At 39.2% G+C, this 19,509-nt stretch overlaps 2 protein-coding genes across 2 annotated transcripts; one reads left to right on the forward strand and one right to left on the reverse strand.

Moving 5' to 3' along the window:
- Positions 1-12,777: 12,777 nt before the first annotated feature.
- On the forward strand, positions 12,778-14,026 carry LOC109146992. The gene is given in 3 exon segments (XM_019294640.1): positions 12,778-13,583; positions 13,585-13,673; positions 13,707-14,026. Coding segments are annotated over 3 exon segments (912 nt in total). The 5' UTR covers positions 12,778-12,827; the 3' UTR covers positions 13,774-14,026.
- A 2,577-nt stretch (positions 14,027-16,603) lies between these two features.
- On the reverse strand, positions 16,604-18,613 carry LOC109146977. The gene has a single exon (XM_019294626.1). It carries the CDS (start codon positions 18,611-18,613, stop codon positions 16,604-16,606), a length of 2,010 nt encoding a protein of 669 aa, XP_019150171.1.
- Positions 18,614-19,509: the final 896 nt, after the last annotated feature.

Consider the following 19,509-nt stretch of genomic DNA (forward strand, 5'->3'; position numbering starts at 1 on the left):
ATCTACGACCTGGAACGCATCATACTCCATATGAAATATGGAAAGGTAAGAAGCCTAATATTAACTATTTTCATATTTTCGGCTCACGGTGTTTTATCTTGAAGGACCGAAACCCAACTGGAAAATTCGAGCTTAAAAGTAATGAAGGCTATTTCCTTGGGTACTCAACGAATAGTCGTGTCTACCGTGTCTATAACAAAGTTACAAAATCCATCATGGAATCGGCAAACGTGGTGGTTGATGATCAACCTGAGGAAATAACCGAGGTCATAAGAGTCTCTAATCCAGAAGTTACTCCAGAACCTGAAACAAATAATCCAGAACCCTCTGAAACTACATCATCAGATTCTACTCCAACTCCTCCAGCTACTAGTCCAGAACCTGGTCCAGACCCAGATGCTGGAGCACTCGACGGGGCTATCCGCCTTCACAAAGATCACCCTACACAAAATATCATAGGAGATCCATCCTCTGGAGTAAGGACTAGAGGGATTAAATGAAATTACCTCGAGCTTGCAGGGTATATGTGTTACACATCAAAGATCGAACCCAAGACGGTAAAAGAAGCCCTATCTGATGAACACTGGATTAATGCCATGCAGGAAGAACTCGGACAATTTGAACGTAACAAGGTATGGAATCTAGTCCCTAAACCTGACGGTGTGAATGTTGTAGGAACAAAGTGGATCTTTCGTAACAAGACTGATTCAGCTGGAAACATTGCTCGCAACAAAGCAAGACTGGTTGCACAAGGCTACTCTCAAATTGAAGGTATCGATTATGAAGAGACTTTTGCACCGGTAGCACGCCTAGAATCTATTCGCCTTTTTCTATGTATAGCGTGTGCTATAGGATATTGTTCCAGATGGATGTCAAAACAGCTTTTCTAAATGGATATCTGTCCGAAGATATATATGTTGCTCAACCTAAATGGTTTGAAGATCCTCATCATCCTGACCATGTCTACAAACTGGACAAGGCTCTATATGGTCTAAAACAAGCTCCAAGGGCCTGGTATGAAAGGCTATCCCAGTATCTTCTCCAGCACGGCTACAACCAAGGGGGAGTCGACAAAACCTTATTTATCAAAAGGTCAGGTAAGCATATTACAATTGCTCAGGTTTATGTTGACGATATTATCTTTGGTTCCACTCAAACAGGTGTTACAGATCAGCTGGTTCAAGTCATGCAACAGGAATTCGAAATGAGTATGATCGGCGAACTAACCTATTTTCTAGGACTACAAGTCCAACAAACCAATGAAGGTATTTTTATATCTCAAGAAAAATATGCAAAAGGCCTACTAACAAAGTTTGGACTTGAGTCAGCTAAAGAAGCAAGAACGCCAATATCTACAACTACAAAATTAAGCAAAGATGAATCAGGGAAGCCAATTGATCCTACTTTATATAGGAGCATGATCGGGAGTCTACTGTATCTGACAGCCAGCCGTCCAGAAATTATGCTCAGTGTTGGAATATGTGCCAGATTTCAAGCGGCTCCTAAAGAATCACATCTTAAAGCCGTGAAAAGAATAATCAAATATGTCAAAGGTACTCTCAATTATGGCATTTGGTTTTCAAATGATACTAATCTGAATCTTGTAGGATACAGTGATGCCGACTGGGCCGGAAATGCAGATGACCGCAAAAGTACATCTGGTGGGTGTTTCTTTTTTGGAAAAAACTTAGTTGCCTGGCTAAGTAAGAAGCAAAACTCGATATCTCTCAGCACAGCTGAAGCTGAATATATAGCAGCTGGTAGCTGCTGTACTCAACTCCTATGGATGAGACAGATGCTTCAGGATTATGGTCTACATCAAGAGTGCATGACTCTCTATTGTGACTACACTTGTGCTATCAACATCTCCAAAAATCTAGTTCAACATTCCCGGACTAAACATATTGAAATACGGCATCATTTCATAAGAGAATTAGTAGAAGACAAGGATATCAACCTGGAGTACATTTCAACAGAGAAAAATCTAGCTGATCTATTTACAAAGCCACTTGATAACACAAGATTTGAGTTACTTCGAGCTGCTCTCGGAGTGTGCAGGTTTTCAATCTAAGTTTGTTTTGTGACTCAAATAAAGTTTTTGTGTTTCTTTTGTTTTGTGTTGGTTTTTTTCTTTCTTTTCAGATTTCATCCAGAAAATCCTCCAGATATGCTCTCTGCTCCAGTAAGTACTCCAGACCGGAAAATAAGCCTTTTAACCGCACTATATACTCAGATTTTTTTTATTATTAATTTCTTCTCTCTCCTGGCTGTTATACACCACCGCATTCTTCCCCAATTAATAGAATCCAATCCCTAGAATTACTCTCACCTTCATTTAAACACTTCTCACGCCTTCCATCAAAATTTCGAATCCTAGCCAAATTCTTCTACCAAATCGATTTTACCTATCTCACATATGGCTAGCCATTCTGATCTTAACCCTTTCATTTTCTATCTCACGGAAGATGAGCGCTTAGATCTATATCGTCAGATTCTTCGAGGCACAGCTCCAATTTCAGACATCTCTTCTCGCCGGGTTCTTGCAATGCTACTTCGACACCCATCTCTGATGGAGGAATTATCTGTGAAGGACTCCAAGGAAATCTTTTCCAGAGCATCAGGGATCACGGATGACCCATGGCCACTTGATGACATTTTAGACGAGGAAATCCTTCAGGAAGAGCTTCGGGCTCGACAACTACGGGCTCAATCCACGGTTTGATTTCTCTAATCTCTTAGGAAGCAATACCTTATTGCTTGTGAATTAGGCATGCATCGCATTTTTATGCTTTAATTTGTCTATATTGCCTTGGATATATATGGTGTGTTTTTGAGATTGTGCTTTTGTTTTGCGAAATTAGGATCCCTCTGCTGGTATGTCTATTGTGCCTCTTTCTACGATTGCTTTCACAGGTTCCCAACCTCAACGCTCTGATGAGGCCACTCCCAAAATGGCTGAGCATTCGCATGATCCAGCCGCTGCTCCAGCCTCAGATCCAGCTATTGATGATCCAGTCTCTGCTCTAGGCTCTGTTCCAAAGGATGTTGAGGTATCGATTCGGGATATAGTTTCTGAACCTGAGGATCCATCAGTTCAAGCAGCCATCATCTCAGAAACCATTGCAAATATGCCTAACTCTGCCCGTGCACAAACGGCTGTCCCAATTATCAGAGTGTCGTTTGCTACATCGAAGGCCAAAGGGAAAGCCAAAGTTACTGATCCAGATGAAGCACCAGCTGCACCTGTTCCAGCTCCAATGGCTAAGAGAAAGCTTCACATGTCCGATGATGTTGAATTTGTCTCTGAATCTCGTCCTAGCAAGCGTTCTGAACATCGGCCTACAGGTCTTGCTCTGCGTACACGATCGAGAACTGGCGTGTCTACTCCAGCTCCTCCTCCAGCTTCTGCTCCAGCCTCTGCTCCTGTTTCAAAGCCAGCTGCATCATCCAGGTCCAAGACCGCTAAGGTATCCAAGGAAACCTTGTTCAGGCCAATCTTGCTCTCTCCTGCATTGGAAACAGTATGACAGCAACATTCCAATCGCGATATCTTGGTTGAGAAGAATTTCAGTATTGAGTACCTCATTCGCGCGTGCAATATCATTCCTCTTCTTAGTGCTCAGAACCTTCTCCAGACTATCCAGAATGTGGGAGCTTACTCTGCCTGGATTATTCCGGAATTCTACGCAAATCTCACATCTGATTCTCTTCGGCCGGCCTCTCCGCATTATCATCAGGTTTTTCTCCAGGATGTTTGGTATGATTTCAGTCCCTCTACTATTAATGCTTATTTTCAGCGTGATGCATGTGATGATCTTTTTTAGCCTGTTGGGGACTTTCTTGCATCACATCTTACCCACGATGAGATCAACATCTGGCCAAAGGATGGTCTTCCTTCGAATGTCCTTACTGCAGTCTATTCGGTTCTGTTTCGCCTAGCTTTTAGCAATTGGATCCCAAATGTATCTATGCACACTATCAATAAGAAGATGGCCTCTCTGTTATACAAAGTTCGACATCAACTGCCTATTGATCTGGTCACCTCATCTATCATCACATCATGAGTTTTGCTAAAAAGAAGGAAGCCAAGATTCATCTCTCATTTCCATGCCTTATCACCGGGATTCTGCAACAACAAGGGCTTCAACTCTATTCCAATGAAGAGCTCTGCCATGTTACTCACAAGACCTCTATGGACTCTCGCATCTTCCAAAGATCACACTATGATGATCGGGCCGCTCTCTCCTCAGTTCCACCTGCCCCTGCTCCAGCTGATCCTCCTACAACAGGCCTGGACTCTACACCGACTGCTTCTGTTACAGATTCTGCTTCAACACTAGCTGTTCTTAGACAGCAAGTCGCCTTTCTCACTTCACACATTGCTACAATGAAAGATGCCTCTCTCTCCATTCAATCTTCCATCTCAACTGCCGAGGCTCAGCTGCTCCGCACCAATCGACACATTTCCACTCTTGAGAGTGCTTCTCCTGCTGCTTCTGCTGGTGATACTGAAGACTTGGAGACCTCCTCCTCCTCCACTCAGTCCTGATGTTGCTCTTTGTCCATTAGTTTGACAAAAATGGGGAGTGCACGTAGTAAGGGGGAGTACGTTTTTTTGTGAACTTAGCCATAAGTGCCAGTGAATAATGTGGTGTGCTCTACCTTTATTTTGCTTTTATATGTGTTAAGGTGCTGCGTGTTTTGCCTTGACTCTGTGATAAATGCTATGCAGCTATATTATGTGATATGTATGTGTTCTGTGTCTCTTTTTGCTTTTCAAAGTATTTATTCAAGACCCTATCAATGGGGAGATCTAAATCTAATGGAGCAGCCGAATTCAAGGAAGGGAAGAGTGCATGCTTTGAGGATCAAAACATTCCTTACAATCTATATATAATGCTACCTTAATTAGCATTCATTACGCACTCTTTCAAAAAAGCTTTACTCTGAAATTCTTGGTGCATCTATACCAAATACATCCTGTACTGTTGAGTGTGAAGAAGATCTTGCTATCGGATCATGAAGCAATGAAGATCGCCCGCACATCGGATCCACTGGAGTAGGTTTTGGAGTAGTTATAGGTTATACTTTAGTGTATAATTAACTCTCCTCTTGTACTCCGTTTTTATCATTGTGGATTTGGGTTGATGTGAGTGGCCCCGCAGACGTAGGAGTGAGGCTCCGAACTGCGTGAACATATCCTGGTGCATGCTTTCCTTTACTGCTATTTATTTCATGTTCTTTATTATATCTTGAATATGTTTTCATCTAGTCCTGCTTTATAATTGAAATAAAATTAAAAGACTAAATCTTGCATTCAAGACTCACGTGTTTTTTCATATATTTATCTAATTTGATGACCTCCAAATATCTTTTATATTAGAGATGGTCATATTCAATGGGATTAGATGAGTTTGAAGGGGAGGGAGTGCTACTACTATTATCATCCGGCAAACAGTTCCACTATTATGCATATAATGAGGCCAGAGGAGTAAAGATAATTTGGGTTCCAATTATAAATGATCTAAATGAGCAAGTACAAAGGCATCATGTTTTGTGCCACTATTGTTGTGTATTGAATACACAAAAATGGATTGCACCAGAATTTGTAAGATTTCTTAAAGACAAGTGCTCCTCAACTTTTCAAGTTGGGGGAGACCCTGTTGTCATTTCACTCGATAAACGGGGAAGATTGGTTCATTCTAATGCACTTCACATGAGATTCGTATGGGGAGATCAACTTTCTGAATGGAGAACAATGAGATCAGGTGGTACAATCCTTTCATTAGAAAATGAGTTGAGGGAAAGTACTTCTGGTGCTAACCGTGTGATTGGTGACATTGACAAACAAATACATAATTTTGCGAGAGAGGTCCGCAAAATGATCAAAGATTGGATTGACGACATCGATATCAAGATGAGAAATTCGGTATGTCTATCTTATAATTAAACTCTTACTTACTTATTATATGTATATGTCTATCTTTATTTATTTAGAAAAAAATCAATAAATTTTTTATAATTTTAGAATTTAACCATTTTATACAAATACAATAATAATATTTTATATATTCATCAGTTTCGTTCATTCAACTACACGCGTGAGAGAGAAGAAGAGCTTTGGCTTAAAGAATCTTGGAATCTTAAGCTTGTAGTAGGAAGGACTCGCAAATGGAATTTCCAAATGAGGCTAAACTCGTGGGTAAGTAATAAGCCCCCATTTTCAATTCTAATTAATTTGTGGCAATTATCTCTCTACTTTCTCTCTCTAGGGAAAATGCTCTCTCTTCTCTCTAAAATCTCCCTCTCACATATTGCAATAATATTCATATAACATCATTTGTATCTCATATAATTTGCTGAGACAAATTCTCTCTCGGGTGTTTGACACTGGTCATCATGGCGGTCAAGGGTGGTCCACCGGCGCCGGCGGTGGCCGAAAATTTTCCGGCGATGTTTTCTTCGCCGGAGCCTGGATCTACAAGCAGAGAGCTGAATCGGAGAGATGATGTAGAGAATCGCCTCCAATACTGTGATTTATTCCCGGAGAGTGGACAAGGTCTCCCGGCTTATGAAGTGGTGCGAGAGCTCGGAGGGGCTGGATCGGAGTTTGCGAGTGCTAGGGCAGCGATTTCGATGGAGGAATGGCTTCGTCTGGCTGAAATAGAGTAGAGATGCACTTTGATCGGAAAATTTGTGCGCAAACGACCCCCTCTGGAACTGATTAGGGCGAGAATTCGGACTCGTCTTTTTGCGAAGGGAGGGGGGGTGCAGGTGGGCTCGGTGAACGCTAATACTATTATGATTCGATTCTCCTCTGAGCTAGACTGCAAGAAGGCTTCTATGAGGGATAGGGCTACGATCGATGGAGTCAGCTTCTGGATTTCGAGATGGAGACCGGAGTGGAAGCCATGGGGCGACTCTCCATCTTTTCTGGTATGGTTGCATCTCCCAAATCTCCCATTACACCTGTTTAACTTCCAAATGCTGAGAACTGTGTGTACTCCAATCGGAGAGCTAGTAGCCCTAGACTCTGCAACTGAGAAGAAATCAAGGCCGAATGTTGCCTCTGTTAGGGTAGAAATAAACCTGCAGAAGCCTCTGTTAGATAAAATCTGGATTGCTATTGGGAAGGGGGGAAATGGATTTTGGCAGCAGATAATATATGATCGTGGTGTGCCTAAGTACTGTGTTGATTGTGGTAAAATTGGACATGAGAAAGCCAATTGCAAAAGGCATTATGCTGGAGTAAATAACCCTGTCTCCGATGGCCAGGGGAAACTTGTGAACTAAGGACACCACCTGTTTGTAATAATGCCTCTGAGAAGATGAATGTTGAAGGGCCTAGTCTTGTGGCTGGACATAGAACTGATCAGCCTTTGAAGGGGATAAATGAGGAGCAGATTGTACAGGAGGCTATAAGGGAGGCTGCAGAGGGCTTAATGGATGAAATTGCTGCCAAAGTCCTAAGGGAAAAGGATTCTGACAATGTTGAGAGTCTAAAATTGAAGGAGAACTCATTAGATATAAGGAAAGGGGAGGTTTTGGGCTCTGGAATGATCAAGGAGAAAGAGGGAGGACAGAAGTTGGGTGTTGAAGGCTCTGGACATCTAAACTCTAAGAATCCTACAGAAAACCAACCCCAGATCTTGATCAAGGAAACTGGGCAGGGGAGAGATGGCACACTGGTGGATTTTGAGCCTGGAAAAAAAGGAGGCAACATGGGGAACATCTCTGGTTCTAAGAGGCTGATGAGGGGAGGCTCTGAACAAGGGAACTTAAATAAAGAAGCTGGTATAGATGCTCCAAGGAAAAATGCAGGAAGTTGGGCTGACATGGTGGAAAAAGAGCAAAGTATTCCTGTGGATAGTTCTAAGCAGAAGGAAGTGGGGATGTCTGAACTGAAGGACAAGTCTATAAAAGAACACAGGTCTTTTGTGGTTAACAAGGAAGTTTGGGAAGAAGCTAAGCAGGAGATTCATGCATATATGTCCAAAATAAAGATGGAGATGGGATTGCAAGAGTTTGAGAAAAGAAAAGGAGAAATAGTGGAAAAAACAAAGGCCTTATATTTGGAGAAGCTAAAAGAATTATCAAAACAAGGTGGGAAGGACAAGGAGGCTAATGTACCTGATCAAGGGGATGAAGAGGAAGGGTCTGATCCAGGGGCTGCAGAAGAGGGGTTTGAGGCAGAAGATGAAGCCTCCCAGGATCTTGAAGAATCTGAGGAGGAAGGGGACAGTGAAGAATATGAGGAGGAAGGGGAGGGATATCTTGAGGATTGTCAGGTGTGGATGAGTGAGGTGCTAGAGAATGTAACCTATGAGTGGATGGATGGGGTGTTGAAGGTCATAAAGTCCTATATGGATGTGGTCTATGATAAAAAAGAAAAAAGGCATGTGGAGGATGAGGATGACATGGCTAGGAAGGCTTGCACTATCTTGATGGAATTAACCAAGGCTGAGTTGGATGTGGACTGTATTGATCCAACAACCAAGTTGGGATGCCAACTAAGGGCAAATCTAGAATGGATAGGAGGGAAGATTTGTAGATGGGCATGGAGAAGACATGGCCCAGGTTACCATCATGAAAGCTGAACACTTTAGATAGCAGCAGTCTATTGGGGAGGATAACTGCTGCTGTGACCTTAAACCCCCCCCCCCCTTCGGATTGGTGAGAAGTTGAGGTGAGTCTGCAGAAGGTGATGTAGGAAGTTCTGCCATGGGATTGATCTCACACTGGGAAATGATGTCCCATGTAAGCAAAAGAGCTAGGCTGAGTTTGAAAGTGGAAGGCATAACCTCTGAGGGCCTGGGAAGCTGAATGGGAAGGAAAAGAGTTTGCAGTCGAGTTAAGCTATGAGAGCTGCAAATCTGAGTTGAAGCTGACCTGCAATTGGGGATAGAAATATTTTGTGCAAGTTTCAGAATTTGGGAGGAATAAGGCTGGTCCACCAAGCTTGGTGGACCAATGGACTTTGATGAGCTAGAAAAGTGGTCATATAAGGTGCAACACTGTTCTAAGGCTTTCAGAGTGGAGGAATAGGCTGCCATGGGATTGATCTTGCTCTAAGATATGATTTCCCATGCTCTGGAACTTCTGATGAGTATAGGCATGGTTTGGAGGTATAAGGAGGGCCACCATTTTGGTGGTCTACGAGAGTGTGGGTTCTATGGTCCATTTTAAAGCTTATTAAGTGGAGGAATGGACTATTCTGGAACGGATTCTTAATTGGAAAATGATGTCTCAGACTTGAATCCAATGGACTAGATGAATGCTTGGGCTTCATGATGGTTGCAGATCTGTTGGGGCAAGAGGCGGTACGCTCGAAGGATGAGAAGTGGGCTAATTAGTTATGGCCGAATGGCACTTTGGTTTAATAAGGAGGCTGGGCTAATTATTTAATTAGCCCAGTGTGGTGGTTTATGAATAAGATGGAGCAGTGGCATGATTTATGGAGGGCCATCTGAATATTAAAAGAATGGGCTAGGCCTGGAAATTTATAAGAAGGGGCTGCGTGGATGATTGAAGTGGCTTAATGGGCTTGATGAGCCCATCTGGCTTTATATGGCCTTTGGGCCGGTTGGAGACAAGGGAAGGCTGCTGGGCTAATTTAAATGAATTGGCCCAGTGGCCACTGGATATGGAGACTGGGCCAATTATTTAATTAAGCCCAGTGTGTGAGGGAGCTTGTGGGCTTGTGTGGCATTTCTGGGATAAAAGGCCGTGATGGCCCTTTGATTTATTTAGCCAAGTATGGCTCTTTAGTCAAATTATGACCTGGACCCGTGTCCACATTGAATTAATTTGCGCGCGTTTTGCCGTTAACGGCGTTAACGGCGTTATTTTTTTTTTTTGGATTATGAATGTACAGTTATGCCGTTATGAATGTACAGTTATTCCATTATGAATATACAGTTATGCAATTATGAAATTATGAACACAGAGCTCTAACATTATGAACTTACAATTATGAACATATATAGTGATAAAATTATGACCATGGAGCTTTAAAATTGTGAATATAGAGCTTCGAAGATTATGAATGTACAGTTATCGAGTTATGAATGTACAGTTATAGAGTTATGAATCTACAGTTATGGAGTTATGAATCTACAGTTATGAGATTATGAATCTACAGTATGGAATTATGAATGTACAGTTATTGATCAAATTATAAACAAAGAGCTCTAACATTATGAACTTACAATTATGAACATATAGTGATAAAATTATGAACATAGAGCTCTAAAATTGTGAACATAGAGCTTCGAAAATTATGAATGTACAATTATGGAGTTATGAATGTACAGTTATGGAATTATGAATGTACAGTTATGGAGTTATGAATGTACAGTTATAGAGTTATGAACGTACAGTTATGGAGTTATGAATGTATAGTTATTAACATATAGTAATAAAATTATGAATATATACTCTTACAATGAAGCAGTCTGAAATTAAAAAAAAAAAAAAAAAAAAAAAAAAAAAAAAAAAAAAAAAAAGAAGAAGAAGAAGAAGAAGAAGAAGAGATAACAGTGCCTAACGGCACTGTTACCCGTGTCCAGCAAGCATGCTGGACACGGGTCCAACGCATAACGATTGGGCTCTTTAGCCTGGGTGAAGCAGCGTGTGGCTGTTAGGAGAGATGGAAGGGGGCTTGGGCCTCTTCTTTGAGCATGGCCGAATGGCCTCAAGGCCTATGGGCCATTTATTTTTGTTAGCTTCGGCTTGTGTCTAGATGGCCGAATGGCCAGGTGTTTGTTTAGGCTAGAATTAGCCTTGTTTTGTTTGAGGCTCTTGGGCCTTTGTGTTGGGTGGTTACTTTTGAGCCACCCTTGTACATATTACATACTCTTTGTGAGTCATGGCTCATTTTTGGGGCCATGGCGTCTTTGTAAAGGCATTTGCCTCTTTTGATATATGGTACAGTTTGGAAAAAAAATTAAAATAATAATAATAATAATAATAATTTGTGGCAATTAACTACAAGCTAAGCTAAGCTAAACTATACACCACAATTCAATTATCTTAGCTTGTACGTCCTCTCATGCTTAAAACAAAATTACTACTCAGTATTCAATATTTATTTTTTCTTAATTTTAAATAAACGATTCAATTAAGCATTAATAAAACATTATATTGTCCTATATATGTATTTTTCTTTTGAACAGATTGCTGATGATGAAAAGTACATTTTCTTGTGTGGAGGCAATAACATTAAACGAGTTCTAGAATTTGTATTTAAGGTACAAGAAGTTTGTTCCAAATTTTAAATAAATATGAAAATTGCATACGTTGGAAGAAGAGGAAGAAAAATGGTTAAAGAGGTGAGCAAAGCATGTGATTATGAATTTGAACCTTATGATATTAAGTGGTTTTGGACACGACTTTATAGTGTGACCTCATCTAGGATCCAATATTTGAGTAAGGTTGGAATTGATGAAAGAAGTGATGAAATTTTGCAAAGACTTGGAAAATTATTATCTTATGGAGATGAATGTACAACAATTGGATCATGGGCTTTGTTGGGCAAAGGGAAAAGAATAATTGGATGTGATATGGGAGACAAAATGTTACAAGTCGTGAATGAGTATGAGAAATGGGAGAACAATGTACATGCCGATGATTTTGAACAAGCATTCAAGGATTGCTATGAGATGCTTAATAGTTCTTCTTCTCCTTCCAATCAACACTCTTGTTGTGCTCTCAATCACTCATCTAATTTGGATAAAATTCCAGAGGCTGTGCCCTGCCCTCAATGTAACCACAACATGCATAAATTTGTCACTTTCTCCTGCTGTCATGGGCCGACCAATTATTTTTATTATCCACAGGATGAAGACTACAAGAAATAATACTAGATTTTATGTTCCACTTGCACTGGCTGTTAGAGTTGTTGTGGTTCATGGTCTTCATGTGCAGATTTTGTTTTTTTTTTTTTTTTTTTTTTTGTTTTTGTTTTTTTTTTTTTAATATAGCATTCAATACCCCCCCCCCCCCCTTCCTTAGTTGGTATGGAAAGCATGCACCAGGAACCAATTGTTGTATTGAATGCTATATTAAAAAAAAAAAAAAAAAACAAAAACCAATTGGTGTATGCTTTCCTTTACTGCTATTTATTTCATGTTATTTATTATATCTGGAATATGTTTTCATCTAGTCCAGCTTTATAATTGAAATAAAATTAAAGTTATTAAAAGACTAAATCTTGCATTCAAGACTCACGTGTTTTTTCACTTTCAAATACTGTTGTTGCACAATACTAACAAATTAGGATTTGATCATGTATTGTATTCACAAATTCCCTTCTACAGTTGTTATGTGTTTTGCCTTAGAAACATAATTTATATATTCAAGAAGTTCACAATATCAATAAGTTAACGGATTATATTAGCGGATTTGACCTAACGTTATAATAATAATAATAATAATAATAATAATAATAATAATAATAATAATTATTATTATTATTATTATTATTATTATTATATTAAAAAAATAAAAATAATAAATTAATAAAAGAAATAAAATTAAAAAAAAATAAAACATATTCGGTTCCCCTTAATTTTGTCACTTTTCCTACATGGAGTGGGAAATGTGGTATGAGAACCTTGAGGCTCCTATAAAAGGAGCCCTAAAGCTCTAATTTAAAAATTAAACTTGGCATCCGCCTATCATTTGCCGACGCAGGAAATCTCATGTGAATTCCAAGCGAAATCAAGAAAATCTGTCGGAAGAATTTTCTTGTTATTTCTGTTTCAATTCGGTGAACATAAAAGCTGCGGAAAATTTCTCAAAATTTTCAAATTGTTCTCTGCATAGAGATGAATGAGCAATCTGCGTGGATGATGAATCAACAGCAACAGCAGCAGATGATGAGTATGAGCCAGAGCCAAATGATGGGGATGAATTCGCATCCGCAGTTACAGCAGCCGCCGGTGAGCTACGGGATGTGGCCACAGGCGCCTCAGGGGAAGCAATCGAAACCACTGCGACCACGGAGTAATTGGAAGGGTAAGAAAATGAATAAGATTGACAAGAGAATGGATGTAGGAAGAAGGAATGAGAAGTCGATGCTCATCGGTACTAAAAAGAAGGCCCGAAGATTTTTCCCTAAAAAGAAGTTTCATAATTTGAATTTGAATAATAATAATAACAACAATAGGGATGCACCCTTTGCTCCTCGGAATACAACATCATTTATTATCAGGGCAAAGAAGAGTGGTGGGATTGCTTCATTAGTCTCCCCATATCTTGTGACACCGGCTGTGCTTCCAACACCTAATTTCTCCCCATCAAGGGAAGTTGTGGTGGATATGGCTAAGGAGGAGTGGGGATTGGATGGATATGGATCAATGAAGGGTTTGATTAGACTGAGATCTCCTGGTCATGAAGATGAGGATGAAGAGGATGGAGAGCCTAGTGAGAGTGATGTGGAGGAACATGTTGAGATGGAAAGAAGGTTGGACCATGACTTGAGCCGTTTTGAGATGATTTATCCAAACCATAGTGCAGACTACAACAACGTTTTGGAGAACTTAATTCTCAAGGAGAGGCTGTTGTTGATGGAGAGAGAGTTGAATTGGGTGATCTGATCTGAGGAGGAGATTGCAGAGTCTTGAGAGGCAGAATAATGGAGAAGCAGTGGCAAATGAATCTGATAGTGAAACTGTAGATAACAATGTAGAGAACGAAGATGTAGGTGTGAACCTAAAATCAGATAACACTAATGAAACTGCTGAGAGTGAATTGAAGGGAACATTATATTAATTATATTGTTAAAGGAACTCAGCAACACTGGAATAATGAGACTTTTGAATTGAAGAAGCTGAGGCTGATGACAATATAAATATATAATGGAGCTAAGGCTGCAGAAAGCAAGCACAAGAAGAGTGACATGGATTTGCAAGAGAAAGAAGACAAGAAGCAACAGGATGTTGACATGAAGGAAGACACTGATAGACTCATTGTTGAGAATGATGAACTCTCTCTTGTTGATGTTAGTATGTATCAAGGAGGCTTCTCACATATTTGAGTGTATATTGTGCAATGAAACTGTAGTTATATCGAAAGGATAATGTAGTTGTGTTTTAGTGAAACTACAGTGTATATATAAAATAAAATTAAATAATATTTTCACATATTTGAGTGTATAAATATCGAATGAAACTGTAGTTATATGGAAATGAAACTGTACTTGTGTTGAAATGAAACTGCATTGTATACAAAATGAAACTGAATAACAGAGTTACTTTTTGTGGAACGGCGCGAAACGGGTGTCGTTTCTTTTCATTAAACAAAATGACGTCGTTTAGAATAATCCATTATGCACCGCGGTGCACGATATAATTTGGCCTCTTTTATTGTTTGTTTATACTTTTGCTAATATAATTTTTAAGTAATCAATTTCAACACTAATATACAACAAATCTTATAATTTTAAATAAATATACTCTTTTAAATATTAGAAATTATTTATAATTTCATCATTAATTTTAAGGGGATGTATTGAATTATGAATTTTATAGAGTTTTAAAGACTTTTAAAATGATTGATTTTAATAAACTTTGATTGACTTTCATAGGGTCGTTCAAAACTTTGTAAAACTTTATAAGACTCTATAAAAGTCTATATAAAAAACATTCATAGACTTTTATCAACTTTTTATTTTAAAAAGTCTACAAAAATAATTGAAATTCTAAATTGAATACATCCTTACAAACTTTCAATGATTTTGATTCTTATCATTTATAATTTTCTTAGAAAATATTTATAATATATCATAAAATTCTTCTTATTATGTAGTTCTTCACCCACATCAACATTTTCAACATTGTTATTTTTATCATAGTATGTTGAGACTTATATGCTAATTACTTATATATATTATTAATAAATATCAACAAAAAAACTATTTCATTAGAAATTCATAACAATATTGAACAATAAAATTTATAATAAAAGAATTGATCAGATAAAATATTTAAAAATATTATTACAAGTTGCATAAAATAAAAAATAAAAATCTAATATTAATAATATATATATATATATATATATATATATATATATATATATATATATATATATATATATATATATAATTATACTTTATATATTGTTAGGCATCACGCAAAAACTATTATTTGCAATAGTAATTTGAGACTGCGAACAACAACAAGGTGCTACTGTTTGCAACACCAAATTGTTGTTGCTAACAGTAGTTCGCTGTTCTTAGTAACCTGTTGTTAAAAAAATGAAAAATATATATTACGAATATAAACAAATAAAGAATACTGAAATAGTACCGTGACACTTGAAATATAAACGTTATGTGTTTTTATATGTTAATAGAGTTATGCACCAATTTAGTTAATTAATTTAACCTCTTTTAAGCAAGTATAAATAATAACTGTAGTAAACATAAAGAAAATTAAAAACACAAGGAAATTGTTATGCAGTTCAGAGCTCCTTCTCCTACGTCTGTGGCGCAACCCACGTCTGCCCAATCCACTATAGATGTTCACCAAAAGGAGTATTACAAGAGGTAAATGAAGACGGCCTCCAGCCTTTACCACTACCACTCTTTCTAACACCTATCCAGGACTGACACACGAATACCCGAACAATCTTTCACAAGTTGCTTCAGCAGTACCACGTACTCATCATGCAGTACAGTTTAAATACTCTTAATAATTAAATCAGAAATTACATTAAACCATAAATTGCTTGTAAATTCAGAATAGCTCTCGCAATGTGTAATAATCAAATTGGCAATGTCTTCATTCGAGCAGTGTCCTTTTATAGTGCTTCATGAGCCTCTTTGTTTGATCCTCAATTGTAGCCTCTTCCTTAGCCTTTCACTGTTCGAATAAGCCACAGCCACCCATTTTTTTCTTTGAAAACTTCACCGTAGACTTAATGAAACAATTCATGCTGACCACTAACTTTATACTCACATGGTCCATAAATAATTAAAACTAGCAACACTAATTTAATTTAAATCTAGTAAGACCAATAAAATAGCCAATAGTGTAAATTTATTTTACACTTACAATCTCCCCCTTTGGCATTTTATTTGGAAAACTTGAGTATCAAATACTTTGGGCAAGAATCAATTTAAATTTTATTTATGGCCCTTAGTATAGGTACTTAACATGACATAGAAATTTAAACTCAAACATTAACAAATTAAGATCTTTTGGACCACTTGTGAGTAGAGAACCTAATTGGAAATCTTCAATTCTTGAACCACACACAGAAACATTTAAATCATAGCATACCAAATCAACGATTAACTTGTGCATGTGAGAAACCATACCAAAAATATCCATACAGTTAGTTAGGAGCACCAACCAATACTATTACTCCCCCTAACTAATATAAGTACATTATTACCATACTGACTAGCATAAACACTTCCAAAAATAGCTAATACTAACAACCACTGCCAAATAAAACCGTAGTAATCCAACAATGCAGTAGTAGTCATCCAAAAACCAGAAGATTTCAAAGTACTAAATACTCCCCCTTTCTCCTAACTCCCCCTTTTGCCAAATAAATGACAAAGGTAGGTGAACATCAAAATAGTGGATTAGAGTTACCGTGCAGACGGGGTGCCTGAGTCAGAACCATCTTCTTCATCTTCAGAGTCAGTATCTGATGATGCAGCCCTAGTGTCAGCTATAATCTGAGCGTGAATAGCTTCCATGCGGGCGATTTCTTGGAGCTGTGCATCACGGAGATTGGCAAGACCCGAGATGGTGGATTGTTGAGAAGCAACTGATTGCTGAACCTGAGCAATAGAGGCCTCAAGAGTGAGCACAATCTGCCTACGATCAACCAGTGTTGGGGGTTCTTTGGGAACCAGTCTTGAGCCTGGACGAGATGTTGACGCAGTGTCAGTAGATGAAGCAGGGGCAGAGACTAGTGGCGCCGGAGGTGGAACAGCAGGTAGCTGATCAAGAGAAGCCCGATCATCATAATGGCCCTTCTGTGTAAGTCGATCATCAAAGATATACACATTGTCCGTAGTTGTAATCACTTCTTCCTTGTAGGGTTTGAAGCCGTGGTCTTGGAGTACCCCATAAATCAAGCACGGGAAAGGGAGATGGATCTTTGCTTCCTTTTTCTGCAAAAAAGACATAAGATGAGAAAATATGACCATTCCCAGATTGAATGGTAGACGGTTCCTGATCTTGTAGAGTAGGCCAGCGAGATGTTCTGGAACTAGGTGGCGACGGACTGCTAGGACCCAATTGGCTGAAGCAAGGCGGAGAAGCACGGAGTAAAATGTTGTGAGCTTCAAGCTAGAAAGTCCATCACTCGGCCATGAAACTACTTTATTATGAGTGAGAGCTGCGGCCAACAAGTGAGGGCTAAGATCCGGAGAAACAGGATGATTAGGCGTGCCCAAATACGCATTGATCTCAGTTGGCCCGAATGGATACCAAGTGCCACGAATGAAAACCTGATGAAATCGAGCCGATCCTTCAGTGAATGTGTCCAAAGTCAAATTTGTGTAAAATTCTGCTGTCAGCCATGTGGAGTATGGACCAATGTGGCGTAGAGAGGCTAGCAAATGTTGATCACGCAGCAGCGGGATAATATTGCACTTGGCAGCCAAGTCCTCTTCATTGATAGATTTTTCAACGATGAAAACACGGATGACATGAGTCTTCCAAACCGCAAATAAATCGGGGGACAGAAGATGTGGCTTGTAAACCTTGCTTGATCCTTTCGATTTGGAGCCGGATGGTGTAGGAGCAACAGATGAGTCAGCTTCGGCTCGTGACCTAGTGGTGCGGGGTGGCAGTGTGGAACCACGCCGTTGTAGTTTCCGGTCAGTCTGAGTTTCAACATTGTCCAATTGAGACAATCCTCTCTTTTCTGCAGTACCTGAAACAGATATTTTCTCTTTTCCCTTTCGGGAAGTTTTAGCAATAGGAACAGATATTATGGGAACCGATTCTTGAGTAGATGAAACAGGAATGGGTATTGGATCAGAGTGACTTTCAGACGCAGCAATAGTAATGGGAATAGAAAAGGCTGAACATGACACAGTTGGAACAGACACATGTTGGGCAACATCTCGAATGGAATAAGCAGATGGCAAGGATTTTACTAAGTCAGATAAAGCAACTAAATCAACATTTTCCCTAGGCAAATTGTGAGACAAAGGATCATAAGGATCACCAGGTACAGGCAGATTTTGAACATCAAAAACATCATGAGAGAGGGGAGACACAAATTGAGCAGGCAAAGATACATCAAAATCAATTTTTCTAGATGTGTTTAAAGGTGAAGAATGGGTAGGAAGTACCACTGTCGGAGGAGAGGCAAGAGTCGCTGGACCGGGAGGGATGGAATCTGGGACAGCGGCTGACACAGGTGGAAATGGCCAAGGTGTGGCGGAGATATGGTGAGCTAGAGCAAGCATTTGCCTCTTTTCTTTGTCCGTGAGCCCTTCTAGTAGAAAACCATCCGATTTGATTGTAGCAAGAATTCTATCGGTAGCTTCAGGAGATAAGGGAGACTCGGCATCAATGATTTTTCGAAAAAGATTGGCTCTTTCGGATCGAATTACGAAGGTGAGAAACGGATTTTCCATGGGTGTAGCTTGTAGAGAGCAACAATGGTGGACGGTGAAGAGATGAAGATGGCGGTGGTGTTCTCGGGTTAGAGAGGAAGACCAAGAGAGACAAAATTAATGGGTTGATGCGATGTATGGCTTGAAAAGGCGTGAGAGATTGATGGTTAGGATAGATATAATGATATTAATAGGCGTGTAGATGAGTGGAAAAAGGAGAGTTTGATGGTGTTTGACTAGAATTAGTCTTCTATGGGACAACCGAACAAGAGAAGAATAAAACACCCCAAGAAAAAATTAGTAGATCATATATAGATAAATACGATCGGAAAAAAATTCCAAACACTTTCGTATCCCTTTGTCCCTGGTAACAAAAACACACACGTTAAACAATTAATCAGTTAGTTCAAAAATAAGAGAAACAACAAAAAAAAAATAAATTAAAAAAAGTACTTGCTGGAGAATTTAGACATTAATCGTACAAACTCCGAGGGCTGCACGAAGTAGTTCAAACCTGGATTTATCTAATGGTTTCGTAAATAGATCGGCAAGATTTTTGTCAGTAGGAATGTATTCTAACTTAATTTTTTTTTCTTCAACTAGTTCACGGATGAAATGATGACGGATGTCTATGTGCTTCGCCTGGGAGTGTTGGACCGGATTTTTAGATATATTGATCGCATTCGTGTTGTCGCAGAAGATGACCATATTTTTCTGATCAAACCCGTAGTCGGACAGCATTTGACGCATCCAAAGCAGTTGAGTACAACAACTGCCTGCAGCTATGTACTCCGCTTCTGCAGTGCTAAGCGATATTGGATTTTGCTTTTTACTCAGCCAGGCAACCAGAGTTTTCCCAATAAAGAAACATCCTCCGGACGTGCTTTTTCTATCATCGGCGTTACCAGCCCAGTCAG

The sequence above is a fragment of the Ipomoea nil genome, unplaced genomic scaffold (assembly GCF_001879475.1).
Source record: "Ipomoea nil cultivar Tokyo-kokei standard unplaced genomic scaffold, Asagao_1.1 scaffold1956, whole genome shotgun sequence".
Lineage (NCBI taxonomy): Eukaryota > Viridiplantae > Streptophyta > Magnoliopsida > Solanales > Convolvulaceae > Ipomoea > Ipomoea nil.

Excerpts from the sequence above, each read along its gene's own strand:
- LOC109146977 (XM_019294626.1), bottom strand. The coding sequence starts at position 18,613 with ATGGAAAATCCGTTTCTCACCTTCGTAATTCGATCCGAAAGAGCCAAT.